General features: G+C 40.5%; 1 protein-coding gene across 2 annotated transcripts in view; it reads left to right on the forward strand.

The window, feature by feature from the left end:
- The window catches only part of SPMAP2L (sperm microtubule associated protein 2 like), an 83,042-nt gene extending 59,004 nt beyond the window's left edge, over window positions 1–24,038 (forward strand). For both annotated transcript variants that reach the window (XM_071093409.1, XM_011710734.2), the window contains 5 exons: window positions 2,183–2,320; window positions 8,465–8,579; window positions 16,962–17,093; window positions 21,405–21,580; window positions 23,686–24,038. In XM_071093409.1, coding sequence (XP_070949510.1) covers window positions 2,183–2,320; window positions 8,465–8,579; window positions 16,962–17,093; window positions 21,405–21,580; window positions 23,686–23,800 — 676 coding nt within the window. In that variant the 3' untranslated portion in view covers window positions 23,801–24,038. The remainder of the gene's footprint in view (window positions 1–2,182; window positions 2,321–8,464; window positions 8,580–16,961; window positions 17,094–21,404; window positions 21,581–23,685) is intronic.
- Window positions 24,039–24,404: the final 366 nt, after the last annotated feature.

Below are 24,404 nucleotides of genomic sequence, written 5' to 3' on the forward strand. Positions count from 1 at the left end.
GTACTTTTAGGTGTTGGCAGCATAAGGCATAAGTATTACGGTCAGTACAGATTTTCCTGGCATTTGTTGGTTGCCATTCCCACCTGAGAGTATGTTGTGTAGCAGATTTGTCTTTGGTGTCTTCTCTTTATTTTTGTATTTCTCACTCACTGCTTGGGCCTCTCCCCTCAGGTCTACTCTCCAAGCACATCTTGCCTTTGTGCCGCTCATTGGCTGCATAATCACCTTCTTCCCAACCACCGTGGCCCCCCTTGCCTGAGTCTAAGGTCTCCGCAGTATGCCCCATTGTTCAAAATCACACTTCCTTCTGTATCTCTAATTCCCAAACTGAACCGCCATTTCCTGCAAAAGTCTAATCCCAGGTAAGGGCTGGAGATTTCCTGCCTGTTTAAGCTGGGCTGTGTGTCTGTGTGTGTGTGTGTGTGTGTGTGTGTGTATTGGTGAGTCAGTGCAGTCAGGCAGTGGAGTCAGGGTTGGGCAGCCTCTAGCCCCCTCAAAAGATGTGTATGATGGTGTAGACAGGCCTCAAGACTGGGGGGATAAAGACTTACATGCAGATTAAGGCTTACAAGTCACCATTTCAGCCTAGATGTAAAGGATATTTACAGCTGCAACCAGCAGACAGAGGCTTGGGCAGAGGGATGCAGCTCTGTATCTGTGAACGTCCTAAAGAAACAGAGGTCCTTATAATACAAGCAAAAGTGGGACTGCAATTTGAGTTAACATCAGGTCTGGGGTTAGTCAATGTCACTTCCTTTTCCACTGATGATATATTTTGTTAAGGAAAGATTGAAGGGTACGGTGGATAAGAAGAACAATGGTGGCTGGGTGTGGTGGCTCATGCCTGTAATCCCAGCATTCTGGGAGGCTGAGACGGGAGCATCACTTGAGCACAGGCATTCAAGGCTAGCCTAGATAATATAGCAAGCCCCCATCACTACAAATATAAAAAGAAAGCTCAGCATGGTGATGCAAACTTGTAGTCCCACCTACCCAGGAGGCTGAGGCAGGAGCATTGCTTGAGCCCAGGAGTTTGAGGCTGCCATGAGCCGTGATTGTGCCACTGCACTTCAACCTGGGCAACAGAGCAAGATCCTGCTTCTAAAAATAATAAATAGACAAAAGAAGAACAATATTATTACTTATCCTAAAAAATCATAGTTAACAAGCCCCAGTAATGATTATTCTGTGCACATCATCAAGTAGAATGTATTCCTAAACTCAGTTATCTAAAAAAGTATCAATACAATTCATCCTATAAAATAGAAATGTAAAAATTTTTATTTATATATAGATGCTAAAGGAAGTATTTGGTTTTAAAAGCAAATTTTCTCTTCATCTGTGTATCTTTTGGTCTATTTGGAAAATGTAATTGCCAGGCATGGTGGCTCATGCCTTTAATTCTAGCACTTTGGGAGGCTGAGACAGGAGTATTGCTTGAGCCCAGAAGTTCAAGACCAGCCTGGAGAACATAGTGAAACCCCATCTCTACAAAAGAATTTTAAAAAGTTGCTAGGCATAGAGGCATATGCCTGTGATCCCAGCTACTTGGGAGGCTGAGGTGGGAGGATCACTTGAGCCCAGGAGGTTGAGGCTGCAGTGAGCCGAGTATGACCCTGTCTCAACGAAAAAAAAGAAGATGTCAGCCAGGCGTGGTGGCTCCCGCCAGTAATCCCAGCACTTTGGGAGGCGGAGGCGGGTGGATCACGAGGTCAGGAGATCGAGACCATCCTGGCTAACACGGTGAAACCCCGTCTCTACTAAAAATACAAAAAACTAGCCGGACGTGGTGGCGGGCGCCTGTGGTCCCAGCTACTCGGGAGGCTGAGGCAGGAGAATGGTGGGAACCCGGGAGGCGGAGCTTGCAGTGAGCCGAGATTGCGCCACTGCACTCCAGCCTGGGTGACAGAGCAAGACTCCGTCTCAAAAAAAAAAAGAAAGAAAGAAAAAAAAGACGTCATTTATTTCAGAAAACTATCTGTTTTGAGTATAATAGAGGCCAATTGAAAACTTGATGGGTGTAACTATTTCTAAAGTAATTTCTCCTCACGTGGAAAACAACTCATCAATAATAAACCGTCATACCTGCTCCCCTAGGCCTGGGGATCAATGTTGGAAACTACTATGATAATTTGAAATCATGATTGTTTCATTTACTTCTTTTCTCTTCTACGACTTGCAGGGCTCAATATTACTACAGCTGTGGAAGAGAGTCTGTAATTTGGGAGATCACTCCTCCTACGTTGTTTAGACAACCCTCCAAAAGGATCCAGAGGCTGTCACAGCCCAGTGGATTCAAAAGACAGTGTCTACTAAATAGGTAGAGTATCTTGAGAATCTCTGTAAATCCTAATCTAATTTGGCCAGATGTCTCAGTATTTTTTTTCTAGTTTTAGTGTGTGCAATTTCATGAGCTAAAAGTCCACTTGTGTTCCAAAGCATCAGGTAAAAAAAATCAAATATTTGCAGCAATTGTAGGTAATGAGAAGATCATCTTCAGTAATTACATTTGGCTCAAATTGTGGTGAAACTAAAATTTATACTCAACCTTACCACTGTTAGCCAGTTGAAAGGAAATATGCAACTAAAACGCCACAGGTTTTTGCAGTTTGTGGAATTTGTTCTCCTATCTCTCTCTGACTTTGAGGATACTTTTTCTTCCTTTTGCTTTGAAGGCTGAATTTCTTCTTGTCTTTATAAGACCACTAGGTGGTACATTTTCCATGGGAGCTAAGACTGTGATATGGTTGTTGGAAAAGCTAATTCAATGTTAGGTTGCATTAGTGGAAGATATACAGTGCACAGTTATGGAGAGCTGATAGTGCTACTGTGTGCTACTTTAGTCAGAACACACTGGGCATGTATGTGCAGTTGTGGATGTTATGCCTTAAGAAATGATAATAGGCCGGGTGCGGTGGCTCACGCCTGTAATTCTTGCACTTTGGGAGGCCGAGGCGGGCGGATCACAAGGTCAGGAGATCGAGACCATCCTGGCTAACACGGTGAAACCCCGTCTCTACTAAAATACAAAAAATTAGCCGGGCGCGGTGGCGGGCACCTGTAGTCCCAGCTACTCGAGAGGCTGAGGCAGGAGAATGGCGCGAACCCGGGAGGCGGAGCTTGCAGTGAGCCGAGATGGTGCCACTGCACTCCAGCCTGGGCGACTGAGTGAAGACTCCGCCTCAAAAAAAAAAAAAAAAAAAAAAAAAAAAAAGAAATGATAATAAACTTGAGACTATTCAGAAGGTGGGAAATGAGATATTGGGCTTCTGGAAACTATGTTGTGTGAAAAATAGTTAAGAGAAATGACATGTTTAGTTTAAAAAAGAGAATAAGAAAGTGGCAACAGCTGTGTTTAAATATTTAAAAGGGTTGGCAACTGGAGGAGGAAGAAGAGGTGAACGTGAAATTACTTTATGTTAATCCTAGAACTAGAAGTAGAACATTGACAGGGCAGCAGACGTCAGCTTAGGGTAGGAAAATCTTTCTGACTAGCTATCAGGTAATGGAAACTGTCCAGTAACGGAGGGTGAGCAGGCATTCCACCCTAATCCCGGAAAGTTTTCAAGCCACACTGGAATTGTGACTTTACATGGATTTTAGAAAAGGTTCCTGCATTCAGAGAAAGGTTGAACTAGACAGCTTGAGTCTTTTCCATCATAGAATACTGTTAAAGAAGGCCCAATTCTTCCCACAAAGTTTCCTCAATTACTTATTTATCAATTTGTTCAATAAAATCTGCCATATACCAAATACATAAAATTTGGTAGTTATGTGTACACATAAATTTGGTAATGTGTCTATTGTTATAAACAAAGGAATACTTTATTGCCACTTCTTGAGAGACCTCAGTTTGATGTTACATGTAAATAAAATGCCCTTTAGTGTTAAAACATTTTGTATTTTTTTAAGTTTATATTTCCCTGCTTTTCTAAGTAGACTTTTCTGCTGCTTGAACATACATGTAACCGTTGTTCATTGGCTTAAGCTCATTATTATGAACATCAACTATTTTATAATACTTTAATATAGAAAACTTCTCAGGAGCTGTTTAAGTATAAAGCCAAGATTTTCCTTAGGCTAAATGGTCTGACTTCCGTGCTTTCAAATTATGAGATGTTTGCTTCTCATAATTGTTTCTGTCATTTCTCTTTTTGTCAAGGGAATAGTCTCTAACCAACCACTTTTTAAGTCTTCTGTGAATTGGAAACAGATCACCAAGTTTGTTATAATTATGTGAAGGAAAAAAGCAAGTGCTTAGTGAAGACACGCAGGGCTGTCCAATAGATGACAGATATGAGCCTGGGCTTTGTGACATATATTTTAGTTGATTAACTGAAGGAGCTCAACTGCATATTTGAGCAAGTAGAAAAAGTAATCAGCAAACTTGAACACAGGTCAATTGAGATTATGAAGTCTGAGAAACAGAAAAGAAAAAGAATGAAGTAAAATGAACACATCTTCCGAGACTTGTGTGACACTTTGAAGAGTATCAATGTAGCTGTAATGGAAATTCCATAGCAGAGGAGAGAGATCAAGCAGTGGGAGAAATATTTGAAGAAATAATGAGCCAAAATCTCCTAAATTTGATGAAAAATATTACACATCCATGAAACTCAACACACTCCAAACAGGATAAACTCAAAGAGATTCAGAACTTGACACATCGTGATCAAACTGTTGACAGCCAAAGACAAGATCTTGAAAGCAGCAAGAGAAAAACAACTCATTTTATACAAATGATTTGCAATAAAGTTAAAAAGTAATTTCTTATCAGAAACCATGAAGGCCAGAAGGCAGTGGTATGCCATATTTAAAGCACTGAAGGATTGACCAGGTGTAGTGGCTCACACCTGTAATCCCAGCACTTTGGGAGGCCAAGGTGGGTGGATCGTCTGAAGTCAGGAGTTTGAGACCAGCCTAGCCAACATGGTAAAACCTCATCTCTACAAAAAATACAAAAATTAGCCAGAAGTGGTAGCTCATGCCTGTAATCCCAGCTACTCAGGAGGCTGAGGCACAAGAATAGACTGAAAGTAAAAAAATAGACACAAATAGACTGAAAGTAAAAAAATGGAAAAAGATATACCATGCACACCAACCAAAAAAGACCTGGATTGGCCAAACTGATATCAGACAATATAGACTTTATGACAAACATTGTTACTAGAGACAGAGAAAGGTCATTTTATATCATAAAAGAGTTAGTCCATTAAAAAGGGAGGTGGAGGTTGCAGTGAGCAGAGATTGCACCACTACGCTCCAGCCTGAGCTAGAGAGTGAGACTCTGTCTCAAAATAAATACATAAATAAAATAAAGCACTGAAGGAAAAAGACTGTAAGCTAATAATACTCTTTTTAGCAAAATTATCCTTCATAACTGAAGGGGAAATTACAGTATTCCCAGATAAGCAAATATTGAGAGAATTCATTGCTGGCAGACCTGCTTTATGAGAAATAATAAAGTAAGTCCTTCAGGCTAAAGTGAAAGGACAGTTAGCCTGGGCAGTATAGTGAGATCTCATCTCTACTGAAAATAAAAAATTTAGTGGGGTGTAGAGGTGAATGCCTGTGGTCCCAGCTACTCGGGAGGCTGAGGCAGGAGAAATTGCTTGAGCCTGGGAGGTTGAAGCTGCATTGACTGTGTTACTGCATTCCAGCCTGGGTGACAGAGTGAGACCGTGTCTCAAAAAAAAACCAAAAAAAGACATTTAACAATAACTCAAATCCAAATAAAGGGCACAAAAAGAGTAAACTACATAGGTAAATATAGAATGTAGCACATTTTATATAGTACATTATAATTACATTAAAATGTAAATATGTATATATTTTTGTTTGTAACTCTTTTTCTTCAGCCTGACATAAAAGACAACTGCCTAAAGCAGTAACTTTTTTTTTTTTTTTTTTTTTGAGACAGAGTCTTGCTCTGTCACCCAGGCTGGAGTGCAGTGGTGCAATCTTGGCTCACTGCAAGCTCCCCTCTCGGGTTCACACCATTCTCTTGCCTCAGCCTCCCACGTAGCTGGGACTACAGGCGCCTGCCACCATGCCCGGCTAATTTTTTTTTTTTTTTTTTTTTTTTGCATTTTAAGACGGGGTTTCACCATGGTAGCCAGGATGGTCTTGATCTCCTGACCTTGTGATTTGCCCGCCTCGGTCTCCCAAAGTGTTGGGATTACAGGCGTGAGCCACGGCGCCCAGCCAAAAGTAACTTTTATGCATTAAAGGACACTACCAAGAGAGTGAAAAGACAACCCACAAAATAGGAGAAAATTTTTGAAAACTATATATCTGATCAGGGACTAATATTCAAAATATATAAAAATAATCCTGAAAACTGTACCATAAAAGACAACCCAATTTTTTAAATGGGCAAAGGATTTAAATAGACATTTACCCAAAAAAGATATACAAATAGACAAGAAGCATATGAAAAGATGCTGAGCATCATTTGCCTTCCTGGAAATGCAAATTAAAATCACAATGAGACACCAGTTCACACTTACAAGAATGGTAAGGATGATGATAAGAAATAATAAATCAACAAAACAATAACATATCGTTGAGGATGTGGAAAAATTGAAACCCTTATACATTTCTGGTGGGAATGTAGAATACTGCAACTGATAAAGAAAACAGTTTTTCAGTGCCTCAAAATGTTAAATATGGAGTTATTATATGAGCCAGCAATTAGACTCCTAGACATGTACTCAAGATAATTAAAAACATACGTTCACACAAAACTGGTACACAAATATTCCTAGCAGCATTATTCATAATAGCCAAAAACTGGCAGCAATTCAAATGTTCGTCAATGGATGATGAATAGATAAACAAAATGTGGCAATCATACAATGGAATATTATTCAGCCATAAAAAAGAAAGAAGTGTTGATATATGAATCTTCTAAACATGCTAAGTGAAGGAAGGCAGACACAAAAGGCTACATATTTGTATGAGTCTATTTATTTGAAATTCCTGGCCTGGTGAGGTGGCTCACACCTGTAATCCCAGCACTTTGGGAGGCTGAGGTGGGCAGATCACTTGAGGTCAGGAGTTCGAGAACAGCCTGGCCAACATGGTGAAACCCCATCTCTACTAAAAAATACAAAAATTAGCCAGGCATGGTGGCGTGTGCCTGTAATCCGAGCTACTTGGGAGGCTGAGGCAGAGGAATCGCTCGAACCCAGGAGGTGGAGGTTGCAGTGAGCCCAGAGAGTGCTACTGCACTCCAGCCTGGGCGACAGAACAAGACTCCATCTAAAAACAAAAAAAAAAAAAAAGAAATTCCAGAATAGGCCAATCCATAGATCCAAATCCATAGAGACTGAAAGTAGATTATTGGTTCCCAGGATTCTGAAATTAGATAGTGGTGATGGTTGCATATCTTTGTGAATATTTTAGAAACCACTGAATTGTATACTTTAAAAGGGTAAATTTTATGGTATGTTGATTGTATCTCAGCAAAAAAACAAATCCCAAACTAATAGCCTACCCCTGGAGAGTAATCATGTTTTTATTTGAGAAAAAACATTTTCCATATTAGGCTCGTAAGTTTGTCATTTAATTGGTAGGTTTTTGATTAGGGAAAGAAATATGTGGGGAACAGCCTATGAAAATTGGCCAAGTGGCTGGCAATTATGACCAGCACTATCTTAAATCATACTGCAGAGGAGACTGACCATTGCAGAGGGTGGCTGGAATTTTTATTTCAGAGATTTAAGAGGAGGAATTGTTATAAAATGAAGTGTTTTTCATAATACAGGTCACAACTCATTCATAACAGATCATAAAATCAGTTCCAGTTTTTTTCATAATGAAATTAAATTAAAATTTAAAAACTGGAATGCATTGTATAGGGTATTATTTCATAATAATTTTCATTTCAGATACACAAACACGCATTTGCATGTACTGTATCACAATATAAAATATACTGTTTTTTTTTTGAGACTGGGGTCTCTCTTTGTCACCCAGGCTGGAGTGCAGCGGTGCAATCTTGGCTCACTGCAGCCTTGACCTCTTGGGCTCAAGTGATCCTCCCGCCTCAGCCTTGCAAGTAGCTGGGACTACAGGTACATGCCACCACACCTGGCTAATTTTTAAATTTTTGTAGAGACAGGATCTCATCATATTTGCCTGACTGGCCTCAAACTCTAGGCCTCAAGCAATCCTCCCACCTCCACCTCTCAAGGCAGAGGGATTACAAACATGTTGGGATGTCTGTTGGGATTACAGACATGAGCCACTGTGCTGGCAAAAATGTACTTCTTACTGTTGATCAGAGTAAAAAAATTTTAAGAAACAACAATCTGATAGAAAGAGCATGACTGTGGGATAGATGTTCCTAAGATAGAAGCAGTGTATATAATTGATTAGAAGTTGATCTTAGCAATGGAAAATCCAATTGTTGTTTCTCCATCCAACAGCTGTAATATTTCATGTTTCCATTTGCATATAGACCCTTCAGTGATAACTCAGCAAGAGATTCTCTTCGAATCTCTGATCCTTCTCCCCGGATATTACAACTCTCAGTAGCCAAAGGCACAGACCCAAACTATCATCCTTCAAAAAAAGTAAGTGTGCCCATGTGGAAGAAACAGTTCCCGATTGACTTGTAACATACTACCTACCCTCTTTTTCTAGATATGTTTTCCTTTCTTCCTGCTTATTTTTCCCTCTTATCAAATGAACTTTTCTGACTCTTTCCTCCATGCCTAAGGTATCAATCAGGATTGCATCAGAGAAGCAGAACTACTATGGGTGATGTAGAATACAGGATTTATTATAGGAATTAGCCCTTCAGCAATTGTGGGAACTGGTGGAGAAGCCTGTGGAAGCCTGTTATGGCAGCTGGGACTTGAGTCTGGTTATACATCTAGAAGCAATGAGATATAATAGGGGCAAGTCAGCAGTTCCCTGGAATATGTCTATGATAGGGGAAGCCTCTATGGGTTCTTTAGGCAAGGAGGGTCTAACCTCTTCAGATGGAGGAAAGATTGATTCTAATAGCAAGGGAGGCTCAGCAGTATTTTGGTGTTTAAAGTCCCCAGCTTCATTGGAATCTGCCCATATATCCTCATTCCGATGTTCAAGGCCCCACTCTTTTCTAATCATTGCCCTAACTTTAGCATAAAAGACTGTTCAAATTTGGAAATTCAATTTTCACTGTAATTCACCCACTCACAAAATTAGATTCTGGGTCTGGTTTTCAGAATGTTCAGCCCTATGCAGTTAGAAGATAAGGCTGTCAAAATTTTAGGAAAGTCATAGAAGCTTTCTGATTCTGTATGTGGACATTACTGTGGAATTTTATTTTTTAAATTTTATTTATTTATTTTTTTGAGACGGAGTCTCATTCTGTCACCCAGGCTGGAGTGCAGTGGCCGGATCTCAGCTCACTGCAAGCTCCTCCTCCTGGGTTTACGCCATTCTCCTGCCTCAGCCTCCCGAGTAGCTGGGACTACAGGCGCCCGCCACCTTGCCTGGCTAGTTTTTTGTATTTTTTTTAGTAGAGATGGGGTTTCACCGTGTTAGCCAGGATGGTCTCGATCTCCTGACCTCGTGATCCGCCCGCCTCAGCCTCCCAAAGTGCTGGGATTACAGGCTTGAGCCGCTGCACCCGGCCTATTTTTTAATTTTTTTAAGACAAGGTCCCACTCTGTCACCCAGGCTGGAATGCAGTCATGTGATCGCAGCTCACTGCAGCTTTGACCTTCCAGGCTCAAGTGATCCTCCTACTCCGGCCTGAATAGTTGGGACCACAAGTGCATGCCACCACAATCAGCTGATTTTTACATTTTTTGTAGAGACAAAGTTTCCTTATGTTGTTTAGGCTGGTCTTGAACTCCTAGGCTCAAGCGATTCTCCCACCTTGACCTCCCAAAATGCTGGGATTACAAGTGTGAGCCACTGTGCCTGTCCTACAGATGTATTTTAAAGGCCTGAGATTACCATTTTCTTTTCTCAAAGTTCTTCAGTTCACTTAGAAGCAACCAAGCAATCCTACTGTACTTATTTATTTCACTAAAATGTTTGCTTGCAGCAGCTGCTTCATCACCCAAAGCCTTTCTTTCTGTTTTGCCACTGCATGCCATGGACTATGGTGTATTTTTTTTCACCACTAGCAATAGGATCATTAATGCCTTTAAATCTAATCAGTTTGGAAAACAAACTCCAGATAATCCAAAACCAATACAGAGAACCCAGCCTTAAAGTTCTCATCTAGGTGTCTGTTGCTTTATGCCAAACCATCCCCAAACTTAGTGGCATAAAACAACAATGATTTTATTATGCTCAAGGATTTTATGACTGAGAAATTCTGACTGGGCAAGCAGGTATGGCTCTTCTCTGCTCTATGATGTCTAGGGCCTCAGCTGGGAAATCTGTAATGCCTTGGGTGTCTGACATGGTGGGGGACTGGAATCATCTGGAGGCTCTGTTACACTTGTCTTAGTCAGCTTGGGCTGCTGTAACCTAAAACCATTGTCTGAGTAAATTAAACAAAAGACATTTATTACTCACAGTTCTGGAGCCTGGGAAGTTCAAGATTAAGATACTGGCATATTCTCTTCTTGGTGAGGGCCCACTCCCTGACTTGCAGACAACCACGATTTTGCTGTATACTCACATGACCTCTTCTTTGTAGGTTCTCAGAGAGAAAGAGAGAAAGACCTCTGGTCTCTCTTCCTTTTCTTATAATGACACTAATCCTATTATGGGGACTCCAGTCTCATGACTTCATCCAAATCTAATTACTACCCAAAGCACCCCACTTCCTAATTCAATCACTGGGGATTTGGGCTTCAACATGTGAATTTAGGAGGGACGCAAACAGTCAGTCCACAATAATACCTGTGTGTGGTGCCCAGGCTGGGATAACCTAAAAGCTAGATAGACTCGGTTGAGAATATCTATAGGAGTTCCTTCATATGGTCTCTCCATGTGGCTTAGACCTTTCTTGTCATGAGAGCTGTTCTGAGAAGGAATATACTAATATGGAGTGTCTCAAGGGTGAATATTTCAAGAGAACAAGTGGAAGCTGCATGGTTTTTATGGCTTGACCTTAGAAGTCACGTAACGTTATAGTAGACATGCTCTGTTTATTGATGTAGTTACAAGTCTGGCCAGATTCAAGGGGGCAGGGACACAAACCCACCTCTCAATTGAGAGAAGTGTCAAAGAATTTATAGGCACTTAAAAAAAACTGCCACACCCAATGATGTAAGCTTTTTAGGTATCCTTGAGCATGGATTTTATATGCAGAAAAGACTGTTTAGAGGTATGCTATAAATAATCAATAGTCTCATTTTAAAATTTTCAAATTTAAACGTTGATTTTTCTTAGGCTTTTAAGTTTGGCTTGCAAGTTTATTATTTTATTTATAATTCCAGCAGTTTTTAACAATTAATTTTAAGAGCCCTAAATGTTCTTTTTTACATAGCTGCCCCTAAAATGTTTATTTTATAAATTTACCTTTTACACTTTATTTTCATTCAACTTACTCATTTTACAGTGCATAAAACAATTGTACTTTATCCATTCTTCCTTGGTCCATTGATTGATTGATTGATTGATTTCTTCATTCAACATTTTTCTTTTTTTGTGATTTTTCCATAAGTTATTGAGGTACAGGTAGTATTTGGTTACATGAGTAAGTTCTTTAGTGGTGTTTTGTGAGATTTTGGTGCACCCATCACCCGAGCAGTATACACTGCACCATATTTGTAGTCTTTTATCCATCACCCCCATCCCACTCTTCCCCCCAAGTCCCCAAAGTCCATTGTATCATTCTTATGCCTTTGTATCCTCATAGCTTAGCTCCCACGTGTCAGTGAGAACATACAATGTTTGGTTTTTCATTCTTGAGTTACTTTACTTAGAATAATAGTCTCCGGTTTCATCCAGGTCACTGCAAATGCTGTTAATTAATTCCTTTTTATGGCTGAGTGGTATTCCATCCTATACATATACCACAATTTCTTCATCCACTCGTTGATTGATGGGCATTTGGGTTGGTTCCGTGATTTTTCAATTCTGAATTGTGCTGCTGAAAACATGCATGTGCAAGTATCTTTTTCAAATAAGGACTTCTTTTCCTCTGGGTAAATACCCAGCAGTGGGATTGCTGGATCAAATGGTAGTTCTACTTTTAGTTCTTTAAGGAATGTCCACACTGTTTTCCACAGTGGCTGTACTAGTTTACATTCCCACCAGTAGTGTAGAAGTGTTCCCTGATCACCGCATCCACACCAACATCTGCTGTTTTTTGATTTTTTGATTATGGCCATTTTTGCAGGAGTAAGCTGGTATCGCATTGTAGTTTTGATTTGCATTTCCTTGGTCATTAGCAATGTTGAGCATTTTTTCATATGTTTGTTGGTCATTTGTATATCTTCTTTTGAGAATTGTCTGTTCATGTCCTTAGCCCACCTTTTAATGGGATTGTTTGTTTAATTCTTACTGATTTGAGTTCGTTGTAGATTCTGGATATTAGTCCTTTGTCAGATGTATAGATTGTGAAGATTTTCTCCCACTCTGTGGGTTGTCTCTTTACTCTGCTGACTGCTCTTTTGCTGTGCAAAAGCTCTTTAGTTTAATTAAGTCCCAGCTATTTATCTTTGTTTTTATTGCATTTGCTTTTGAGTTCTTGGTCATGAAATCCCTGCCTGAGCCAATGTCTAGACGGGTTTTTCCAGTGTCATCTTCTAGAATTTTTTTTTTTTTTTTTTTTTTTTGAGACAGAGTTTCGCTCTTGTTGGCCAGACTGGAGTGCAATGGTGCGATCTCGGCTCACTGCAACCTCTGCCTTTCAGGTTCAAGTGATTCTCCTTCCTCAGCCTCCCAAGTAACTGGGATTATAGGCATGCACCACCACACCAGGCTAATTTTGTATTTTTAGTAGAGATGGGGTTTCTTCATATGGGTTAGGCTGGTCTCGAACTCCCAGCCTCAGGTGATCCGCCCACTACAGCATCCCAAAGTGCTAGGATTACAGGGGTGAGCTACCGTGTCCGGCCATCTTCTAGAATTTTTGTAGTTTCAGGTCTTAGGTTTAAGTCCTTAATCCATCTTGAGTTGATTTTTGTATAAGGTGAGAGATGAGGATCCAGTTTCATTCTCCTACTTTTGGCTAGCCAATTATCCCAGCACCATTTGTTGAATAGGGTGTCCTTTCCCCACTTTATGCTTTTGTTTGCTTTGTCGAAGATCAATTGGCTGCAAGTATTTGGGCTTATTTCTGGGTTCTCTACTCTTTTCCATTGGTCTACGTGCCTATTTTTTTTTTCTTTTCTTTTTTTTCTTTTTTTGAAATGGAGTCTTGCTCTGTTGCCCAGGCTGGAGTGCAGTGACACAATCTCAGCTCACTGCAATCTCTGCCTCCCAGGTTCAAGTGATTCTCCTGCTTCAGCCTCCCGAGTAGTTGGGATTACAGGCGCCCACCACCACACCTGGCTAATTTTTGTGTTTTTAGTTGAGACAGAGTTTCACCATGTTGGCCAGGCTGGTCCCGAACTCCTGACCTCAAGTGATCCGCCCACCTCGGCCTTCCAAAGTGCTGGGATTACAGGTGTGAGCCACTGTGCCCGGCCCGTGTGCCTATTTTTATACCAGCACCATACTGTTTTGGTGACTATGGCCTTATAGTATAGTTTGAAATCAGGTAGTGTGAGGTCTCCAGATTTGTTCTTTTTGCTTAGTCTTGCTTTGGCTATTCAGGCTCTTTTTGGTTCCATATGAATTTTAGAATTGTTTTTTCTAATTTTGTGAATAATGCTGGTGCTATTTTGATGGGGATTGCGTTGAATTTGTAGATTGCTTTTGGTGGTATGGTCGTTTTCACAATGTTGGTTCTACCCATCCATGAACATGGGATGTGTTTCCATTTGTTTGTGTCATCTATGATTTCTTTCAGTGGTGTTTTGTAGTTTTCTTTGTAGACGTCTTTTGACTCCTTGGTTAGGTATGTTTCTAAGGGTTTATTGTTGTTGTTGTTGGGGTTTTTTTGTTGTTTTTGTTTGTGTGTGTGTGTGTGTTTTTATTTTTTATTTTATTTACTTTTGTTTTTTGCAGCTATTGTAAAAGTGGTGGAGTTTTTGATTTGTTTCTCTGCTTGGTCACTGTTGGTGCATAGAAGAGCTACTACTGATCGGTATACATTAATCTTATATCTGGAAACTTTGCCAAATTCTTTTAGTAGTTCTAGGAGCTTTCTGGAGGAGTCTTTAGGGTTTTCAAGGTAAATGATCATGTTGTGCAAACAGTAACAGTTTGACTTCCTCTTTACTGATTTGGATACCCTTTATTTCTTTCTCTTGCCTGATTGCTTTGGCTAGGACTTCCAGTACTATGTTGAAGAGGAATGGTGAGAGTGGGCCTCCTTGTCTTGTTTCAGTTCTCAGAGAGCTTTCAACTTTTCCCCATTGAGTATTATGTTGGCTGTGGGTTTGTCATAGAGGGCTCTTATTACATTAAGTTATGTCCCTTGTTTGCCGATTTTGCTGAGAGTTTGCTGGATTTTGGAGAGTTTTGGAGAGTTTGTCAAATGCTTTTTCTGCATCTATTGAGATGATCATGTGATTTTTGTTTTTAATTCTCTTTGTGTGATGTATCACATTTATTGACTTGCATGTGTTAAACCATTCCTGCATCCCTGGTGTGAAAACTAGATATTAAGTTCAAAATTATGCATGGCTAAAAGGTTCATTCAATGTGCAAGGTAAGCAAATAGATTTTAAGGTAATGGAGTATAAAAAGTTCATTCACATAGTTTCAAATGGTACTTTTTGCAGCTACCATTTAAGAAACTAGCATTTTTCAAGTTGTAGTATCAAGGAAGAATATCCACAGTTATTTGAAAAGACTCTTGGGCTCAATCCATCCTCCTTACCTCAGCCTCCCAAACTGCTGATGTCATAGGCATGATCCACCACACCCAGTCTTATGGTTCTTTCTAAGTTGAAAATTACATTAAGGAAAGGAACCGTATCTTATTATTCCTTGTTGTGTCTTACATACTATAATTGCCTAAGAAATGTTTGTTTAATAAATTGAATAAGTAAATGATTAAGTCTTTTTAGATCATAAGCTTTAATTGAAAGCAATGGTTGTCATATATTTCTTTCATTTTCCCAGAGCCTGAGAGGAAAGAAAGCTTTATTCATGCTTAAAAATGCTTAAAATGCTTAATTAGTACTTTGTTGTGTTGTACAAAGAGGTAGGCTCTTCAGTTTGAATGTTCTCTACCTCTTACTATGTAAACTTAAATAAATTAATGAATCTCATAATACCTTGGTTTCTGTCTTAGAGAATTAGAAATAAAAATGATGCCCGAGGTGAGGAATAAATGATTCAATATGTTACGGTTTGATTTGTGTCCCCACCCAAATCTCATGTAGAATTATAATCCCCAGTGTTGGAGGAGGGGCCTAGTGGGAGGTAATTGGATCATGAGGGTGGATTTCCCCCTTGATGTTCTTGTGATAATGAGTGAGTTCTCAGGAGACTTGGTTGTTAAAAGTGTGTTGCACCTTCCCCTTTGCTCTCTCTTGTTCCCACCATGTAAGATGTGCTTCCCCTTTGCCCTTCCACCATGATTGTAAATTTCCTGAGGCCTCCCCAGCCATGCCACCTGTACATCCTGCAGAACCATGAGCCAACAAGCCCTCTTTTCTTTACAAATTACTCCATCTCAGGTAGGTCTTTATAGCAATACAAGGATAGACTAATACAGAAAACATGTGTATTATCATCATCATAATCTTCATCATCAATTAAATAGCACAAGAAGGAATTTGACTAATACACCAAACATGTAAAATTTGACTAATACACAAGACTAATACATGAAACATGTGAAACACCGTCACTGTTAGTATAATCATAATCATCATCATAATCATCATCAATTAAACAGCACAGGAAGGAATTTTAACCCACAGTTAAAGCCCCATTTTATTTCCAGTTATTGATTATATTTTCCTTCAAAGTTTTATGGTAAGCTTTGATTTTGAATACAAGTAATTTAAATAGAAGACCATATAATTTGGACAAATTTCCACAATTCAGATAGTGAAGAATAACTTGGGAGTCTAGTGGGGAGATGTGTGGTTCTGCTTTTCTTCTTATTGGCTTTGGCTTCTTTTTCTTATCTAGTCCAATTAGAAGGGAGACACTTAAATTCACTTTAAGCATGGTGATTTGTGATAATATAAGCCCCAATTCCCAAAGGGCAAAAATAATTAAGAACAAAGCTAAGTCACCCTTTATAGCAGGGATCCCCAGTCCCCAGGCTGTGGACCAATACCAGTCCATGGCCTGTTAGGAATCAGGCAGCACAGCAGGAGGTGATTTACTCATTACTACCTGAGTTCCACCTCCTGTCAGATCAGCAGTGGCATTAGATTCTCATAGGAACATGAACCCTATTGTTAACTGTGCATGCAAAGGATCTAGGTTGTGCTCTCCTTGTGATAATGTAATGGCTGATTATCCAAGTTGGAACAGTTTCATCCCCAAACCATCCTTTTTCCAACACTGTCCATGGAAAAATTGTCTTCCATGAAACTGGTCCCTGGTGTCCAAAAGGTTGGGGACCACTGCTTTATAGTATTCTCATTTGGTGGGGCTGAGCCTGGCGTCCTGGCTGAGTTTATCAGTCCACAAATGAGCATTACCATTTATCTCTGAATCAGTATGTAACATTATTTGCTATTGCCTCAATGTCTTTAGTTTAACAGTTAAGTTCTTGAAAAGCCACGTTGGAATCCATGCAATCTAGTTTGAGAAAGATAGAAATTGATCCTTTCAACTGTGATTATAGGTTACTGCAAGATTCCCACCCTTTCTACTGGAGTGTTGAGAAGTCTGGCCCCGAGGTCAAATCATACTTCGTAATCTTGAACTAGATAGTGTTTATTACTTGATGCTTACAAGTACTGTTCTATTTTTTCTCCTAGATGCAAACCCCGATTTCACTTTCTACCCTGAGTGCGATTGCAACTCCAAGAATTGTAGACCTCGCCCACCCAAGGATCAAGTTAGAGGGTCTGTGCTATGAAAGACAAAGAAGTGAACTGCCCATCCGTCCTGTAAGCCATCACTACCTTGATATCCTTCAGCTCACTTTCTGGCTGCTCCTAGGGTGCTATTTTGCCTCTACAGGGCATAGCCCAAAGTCACTGGAAAAGAGAATCTGGGAAGAGTGGTCTGTGGCAGGAAGAGAGACCTAGCTACATGATAGGGAGAAGGGGAAAAGAGTAGAGCACCAAGAGCATGGGCTTTGGAGTTCAGTTTTAGAGCTGGATTCAAATCGCAGCCTCGTCACTCCAAGCTCTATGATGTTGGGACAACCTTCCTGAGCCTTATTCATTCAACAAATATTTGGATGCCTACTGTGAGCAAGGCAGTGATCCCAGTGAATAACTTGGAGCTCTATGCTAATCAGGGGAGACAAACAATAAATTAGTCAATAGATAATGTCAGATCATGCTAAATGCTATGAAGAAAATAACATAGAAAATGAATGACTATGGGTTGGGGTAGTAAGATACTTTGCCTGTGGTAGTCAGTGAAGGTCTCTCTAAGGAAGGAACATTTGAGCTAAAACCTGACTGATAAGGAGTTAACCAAGTGAAGATCTAGAAGAATATTCCAGTAAAGGGAAGATTACATGTCAAAGTACTAAAGTTGGGATGCACTTGAAGTTGGGTAGAGCAAGGTGAGCTAGGGAATTCTGGAGATAGCCATCCTCACTGATACGTCTGCTGTGTTGAGCAGTAACAGGTAAGTCATGGCACTCAGCACAGAGCCTGGAACCTTCGATGGCTTCCCTCCTTCTTCATCCTTGACATTCCCCACCATCAACTGCAGTGCCAACTTGATGCCCTGTTCCAGTTGGGTTTTCAAAAAATATCTAATGATCCTGTTGCCAAAAGAGGTGGGACCAGTTTCACCCTGTTTCAAGGAAACTGAGGATTTGATACGGAATTCTATTAGGAAAGAAAACCATTCTGGGAATCAGAAACCCTTGGAAGAGTCTCTTAAGTTTACTGAAGTGACGGTCAGGCAAATGACTTTATTCTCAGTTTTTTGGTATGTAAAAATGGAAGTAAGGCAGATCTTTCTGTAATTGCTAGGATTGTTTGGGTTTGTTTTATTTTTTAAGGTCTTTAGAAAAAAGGAATACCACTGCGGAAAATCATAGTCTTAGAACCTGAAACAAATCTGCACCAGTGCAATGCAGAACACTTTCGAGACTACTGAGAGTGGTGTTAGCTGGCCACCCTAATTGTTTTCTTTTGTGTGTGTGTGTGTGTGTGTGGTTTTTTTTGTTTTGTTTTTTTTTTTAGACAGTGCTTTGCTCTGTCATCCAGGCTGGAGTGCAGCGGCATGATCATAGCTCACTGCAGCTTTAACCTGCTGGGCTTAAGTGATCCTCCCACCTCAGCCACCTGAGCAGCTATGACTACAGGCATGTGCCACCACACCCAAGTTTTTAAAATTTTTTGTAGAGACAGGGATCTCACTATGTTGCCCAGGCTGGTCTGGAACCCCTGAGCTCAAGTGATCCTTGTGCCTCAACCTCCCAAAGTGCTAGGATTATAGGTGTGAACCATCATGCCTAGCCCCACTCTAATTCTTTTGAGTGAGCATTTAAAAGAGAATAGTAGATGTCATCCTAGATATTTTACCAATAAAGCAACATAACAGAAAGGCAATCTGGTAGATGTGGTTTTCAAAGTAAGACCAAAAGGAGTCAGTCAATATATGTTTATTCAGCACCAACTATGTGCCAGAGCCAATTTTAGCTTTCAGCAAACAAGTAATTCCCCTTGAGCAGCTTATATTCTAATAGGGAGAAATACAGACAAAGTGAAATAACCAAGTGATAAATGCGCTGACGTGGGTGTTGACATGTGCTATGAAGAAGATTAAGTAAGTCCTGCAGAAGAGGGTAATTAGGCTGACTTGTCTTGGCTGGTCAGGGAAGACCTCCTTGAAAAATGTGACGTATAAGTCTAGAGACTTGAGTGAGGGAGAGGCAGCCAAGCCAAGGCTGAGGGAAGTTTTTTTTAAGGAGAACTAGCAAGTGCAAAGGTCCTGAGAGGGAAGGAGCTGGTCCAGGGGGCTGTGTGGCTGGAATCACAGGGATCAAGGGGAGGAGGGGAGGAAGATGAGGTCAGAGGGCAGATCATGTAGGGCCTTGTAGGTCACAGAAGGAGCCTAAGTGATATGGTCTGGCTCTGTGTCCCCACTCAAACCTCACCTTGAATTGTAATAATCCCACATGTCAAGCGAAAGACCAGGTGGAGATAATTGAATCATGGGGTTGGTTTCCCCCATGCCGTTTTCCTGATAGAGAGTGAGTTCTCATGAGATCTGATGGTTTTATAAGGGGCTTCCCCCTTCACTGGGCGCTCATGCTCTCTTGCCCGCCACCATATAAGATGCGCCTTTGCTCTTCCTTTGCCTTCCGCCATGATGGTGAGGCCTCCTCCCAGCCACTCCCCAATGGAACTATGATTCTATTAAACCTTTTTTTCTTAAGAAATTACCCCATTTCAGATATTTCTTCGTAGCAGTATGAAAATAGAATACACTAAGTGGGTAGGTGTATGTATGTATATATATATATGCATGTGTGTATATGTGTGTGTGTGTCTATATATATATATACACATACTTTTTTTTTTTTTTTTTTGAGACCGGATCTGACTCTCACCCAGGCTGCAGAGCAGTGGTGCTATCACAGCTTATTGTAGCCTCAACCTCGCTGGGCTCAAGTGATCTCCCACCTCAGCCTCCTGAGTAGCTGTGACCACAGACATGCACCACCATGCCCAGCTAATTTTTTTTGCTCACAATTATTATTTTTTCTTATTTTTAAATTTTTTTCACTTTAAGTTCCAGGATACATGTGCGGAATGTGCAGATTTGTTACATAGGTATACATGTGCCATGGTGGTTTGCTGCACCTATCAACCTGTCACCTAGGTTTTAAGCCCCACATGCATTAGCTATTTGTCCTAATGCTCTCCCTCCCCTTACACACCCCCTGCCCCTGACAGGCCCTAGTGTGTGTTGTTCCCCTCTCTGTGTCATGTGTTCTCACTGTTCAACTCCTACTTATGAGTGAGAACATGCAGTGTTTGGTTTTCTGTTCCTGTGTTAGTTTGCTGAGGATGATGGCTTCTAGCTCCATCCATATCCTTGCAAAAGATATGATGTCATTCTTTTTTATGGCTTCATAGTATTCCATGGTGTGTATGTACCACATTCTCTTTATCCAGTCTATCATTGATGAGCATTTGGATTGGTTCCAGGTATTTGCTATTGTGAATAGTGCTGCAGACACTTCTCAAAAGAAGACATTTATGTGGCCAACAAACATATGAAAAGAAACTCAACATCACTGATCATTAGAGAGATGCAAATCAAAACCGCAATCTCACACCAGTCAGAATGGTGATTATTAAAAAGTCAAGAAACAATAGATGCTGGCAAGGCTGTGGAGAAATAGGAATGCTTTTACACTGTTGGTGGGAATGTAAACCAGCTAATTTTTGTTTTTCTTTCTTTTTTTTTTTTTTTTTAGAGATGGGGTTTTGCCATTTTGCCCAGGCTAGTCTTGAACTCCTGGGCTCAAATGATCTGCTCACCTCAGTCTCCCAAAGTTCTGGGATTGATTATAGGCACAAGTCATTGTGCTTGGCTCAGCCTAAGTATTATTTTTAGCAAAATGGGAAACAATAGGATGGGTTTATTTATTTATTTATTTGAGACAAGAGTCTCACTCTGTTGCCAGGCTGGAGTGCAGTGGTGCAATCTTGGCTCACTGCAACCTCCGACTCCCTGGTTCAAGCGATTCTCCTGCCTCAGCCTCCTGAGTAGCTGGGATTACAGGCACATGCCACCACGCCCAGCTGATTTTTGAATTTTTAGTACAGACGGGGTTTCACCATGTTGGTCAGGCTGGTCTCGGACTCCTGACCTCATGATCCAACAGCCCTGGCCTCCCAAAGTGCTAGGATTACAGGCATCAGCCAACGCACCCAGCCCAGGATGGGTTTAAAGCCTGGTAGTGACATGATCTGATTTGGGCTTTAGGAAGTACTTAGCTCATGAAGTTGTTGTGATGATTGAGTGGGAATGATTTAGGTAAAGCTTACAACACTGTCTGGCTCACAGAACATACTCATTACATGTTCATTCTCTCCCTCAGTAACTGTAATGGAAGGCCCCATTGTATAGGAGCAAAGATGGAAGCAGAGAGACCAGTTAGGAGTCTGTTGCAGTAATCCAGAAGAGAAATGATTGTGACTTAAGTAAGGATACAGCTGTAAACATAGAGAAATGTAAAATTTGGGATATATTTTTGTGTCTCTTTGTTTCCACTATAGGTAACTCCTGCTGCCATGCTAGCTAAACCTAGCCCCCGAACAATAGCTCTAGCGAAGTCCAAGTCTGTTCATCAAGATTACCTACCTGACCGCGATGCCTGCTGGCCAGTATCTTACGCGGCTACTCATTCCAAAGCATCACCCAGGATTCAGGAACTAGCTAATCCAAATAAGAGGTATGTCAAATTCAGGCTAAAGTGGGACAGGAAAGGCTGGGGTTCTGGTGAGAGGGAGAAAGTTGACCTAATAAGGCAAATGGAAAGAGTTGTAGAAATACAAAAAAAATTTCAAAAGCATCTTACTTAACAAATTACATTTATTATTGACATATCTATGGTCTTCTTATTCTAAACATAGGCTACAGTTAAAAGGTTAGTGGACTAGGTATTGCAACTTAGATCTAGGATGGGGCAGGTGGATCACACCTGTAATCCCAATGCTTTGGGAGACCAAGGTGGGAGGATAGCTTGAGGCTAGGAGTTGGAGACCACCCTGGGGAACATAGTGAGACCCCGTCTCCACAAAAAATTCTTTAAAAAATTGTCCAGGCATGGTGGCTCATACCTGTAATCCCAACACTTTGGGAGGCAGAGGTGGGAGGATCGCTTGAGCCCAGGAGTTTGACACCAGCCTAGGCAACAAAGTGAGACCCCATCTCTTCAAAAAATACAAAAAATTAGCCAGGTGTGGTGGCATGTGCCTGTAGTTCTAGCAACTTGGGAGGCTGAGGCAGGAAGTCATTGCTTGGACCCAGGAGTTTGAAGCTACAGTGAGCTATGATCTGTAACACTGCACTCCAGCCCAGGCAACAGAGTAAGACCCTGGCTCTAAGAAAGAGAAAGGAAAAAAGAAAAAGAAATTTAAGATCTAGGAGACAGTCCGATCAGTATGTGTATGGAATTATTTATCTAACATATATTATTAAGTGAAACAAGTTCTAGAGCACAGCATGTAATATGTTGCAATTTGTGTAAGAAAAAAAGACATAGGCCATATATTTGTTTGCATATGCCTATAGTATCTCAGAGGGTATACAAGAAGCTAGTAACAATGGTTGCCTTTGGGGTTCTAGGGAACTGGGATAGGAGGAAGACTTATTTTTCAGTAAACAGGCTTTTGTATTTTTCCAGTGTTTTGCATCATGTACTTGTATGGCCTAATTCAAATAGATAAGAATATATAGTTAACAAAGAAAAACATTGCCTCTCATTTCTGTTTATTTTTTGGAGGACCTCTTAACTTGCCTGAGCCTCAATTAATTTTGTTACCTTGACGGATAACATCTGATCCCTCTTTTAAACCATCATTAGCAAAACCCAGGAGAGGCAGAAAAAGTTGTGGAAGTCTTGAGCTCAGGGAAAAGGAAATATGCTAGTCATATATAATGACATTTTTTAAATGCTATAATGTGTTTATCCTTTAAAAAAATAAACTTGCCATCAGATGAAATGAAGCTCATTCTCTGTTCATTAAAGAGAAGAGGCTGGGTGCATTGGCTCACACCTGTAATCCCAGCACTTTGGGAGGCCAAAGCAGGCGGATCACTTGAGTACAGGAGTTTGAGACCAGACTGGGCAACATGGTGAAACCCCGTCTCTACTAAAAATACAAAAAAATTAGCTGGAGTTGTGGTGCACGTCTGTAGTCCCAGCTACTCAGGAGGCCGAGGTAGGAAAATCACTTGAGCCCGGGAGGAGAAGGTTGCAGTGAGCACACATCGCACTACTGCACTCTAACCTGGGTGACAGAGTGAGACCCTGTCTCAAAAAAATAATACAATACAAAAAAATAAAAAATAAAGAAAAGAGAAGAATATGATCAAGTGCATTATCAAAGTTTTATCCTGGTGACAAAATTATTCTTTTGTGGTAAGGTGCTGAGAGTGGCCAGCTTCAAAAATTTTATTTTCTTAAGTCTACCAGAGAACGATCTGGCTTGTTTTAACATTGCCAAATTATGTTATGGTAAATGATACATAGGGGATACAAACTCAGGCTTGTTTGATTCCAAAACTCAAGTTCAAGATTGAGCAACTTCCTGAATTTACTTTCTGGGGAAAGAGAAAAGGTTTTGGAATCTGACAGACATGCAAATCTGGTGTTGTCCATAGATCATTCATTTAACTTCTCTGAGTCTTGATTTCCTCATCTGTATAGTGGAGGTCATGAAAATAAAAATGGGGTAATATCATAGTACATAACATACAGTGGATGCTTGAGAAACATTAGTTGCCTTCTCTGTTCATCTTATTTCAGGTTGATTTCTTTTTCCCCTATTTCAGGGCTCCTGTGCATATTGTGTATTATGATCCAGATGTCTTTAAAACCAAGCCAGCTGCTTTGAAAGCACGGTGTTCTCAAAGGATCCGGGAGTTGTCACAACCTCTTACACGTTAAATACAGAAAGCCACAACAGTCAGACCCTGGTTATGTATCTAGAACACATATTAGATGACTTAGTTCCCTGCTGTGGTACTGTCAGTTTACATTCACCCCTTGCTTCCCCTCCCACAAAATGAGACCTTTAGGGAAAACCACCATGATCATTAAATAGCAGTTGTTGCTGTTACCTGTCACTGAATCTTCAGCAGATTTGAAGACTCCAGCATGCAATAAATGAGAAAATGAGAGACTGCCTTATTATCCTTACTGTTGCCTCACAAGCATCTTGGCTGCCTCATTGCTGTAGCTGACCTGAAGAAACACTCTTCCTTATATTTGTGGGTTTTGCTTTTCCTTTCCCAGTGAGTTCCATGTTCCCCAATAGCTGATCCTGCCGCAGTCCCTTCTCCAGTAAGTCCTGGGAAATGAAACCATTCTTTGTGTCATTTCAGCATCCCCTTATTACTCAGAAAAAACACTGAAAAAGTGAAGCTCTTTTGGGAAAATTGAAATATTTTTTATAATCTATAAATACAATTTATAACTGAAATTTAGGGAACAGGTTACCTTAAATGATGATGTCACCAATCTCTGTTCCTTTACTCATGCCAGAGTCACG

The sequence above is a fragment of the Macaca nemestrina genome, chromosome 3, assembly GCF_043159975.1.
Source record: "Macaca nemestrina isolate mMacNem1 chromosome 3, mMacNem.hap1, whole genome shotgun sequence".
NCBI classification, from domain to species: Eukaryota; Metazoa; Chordata; class Mammalia; order Primates; family Cercopithecidae; genus Macaca; species Macaca nemestrina.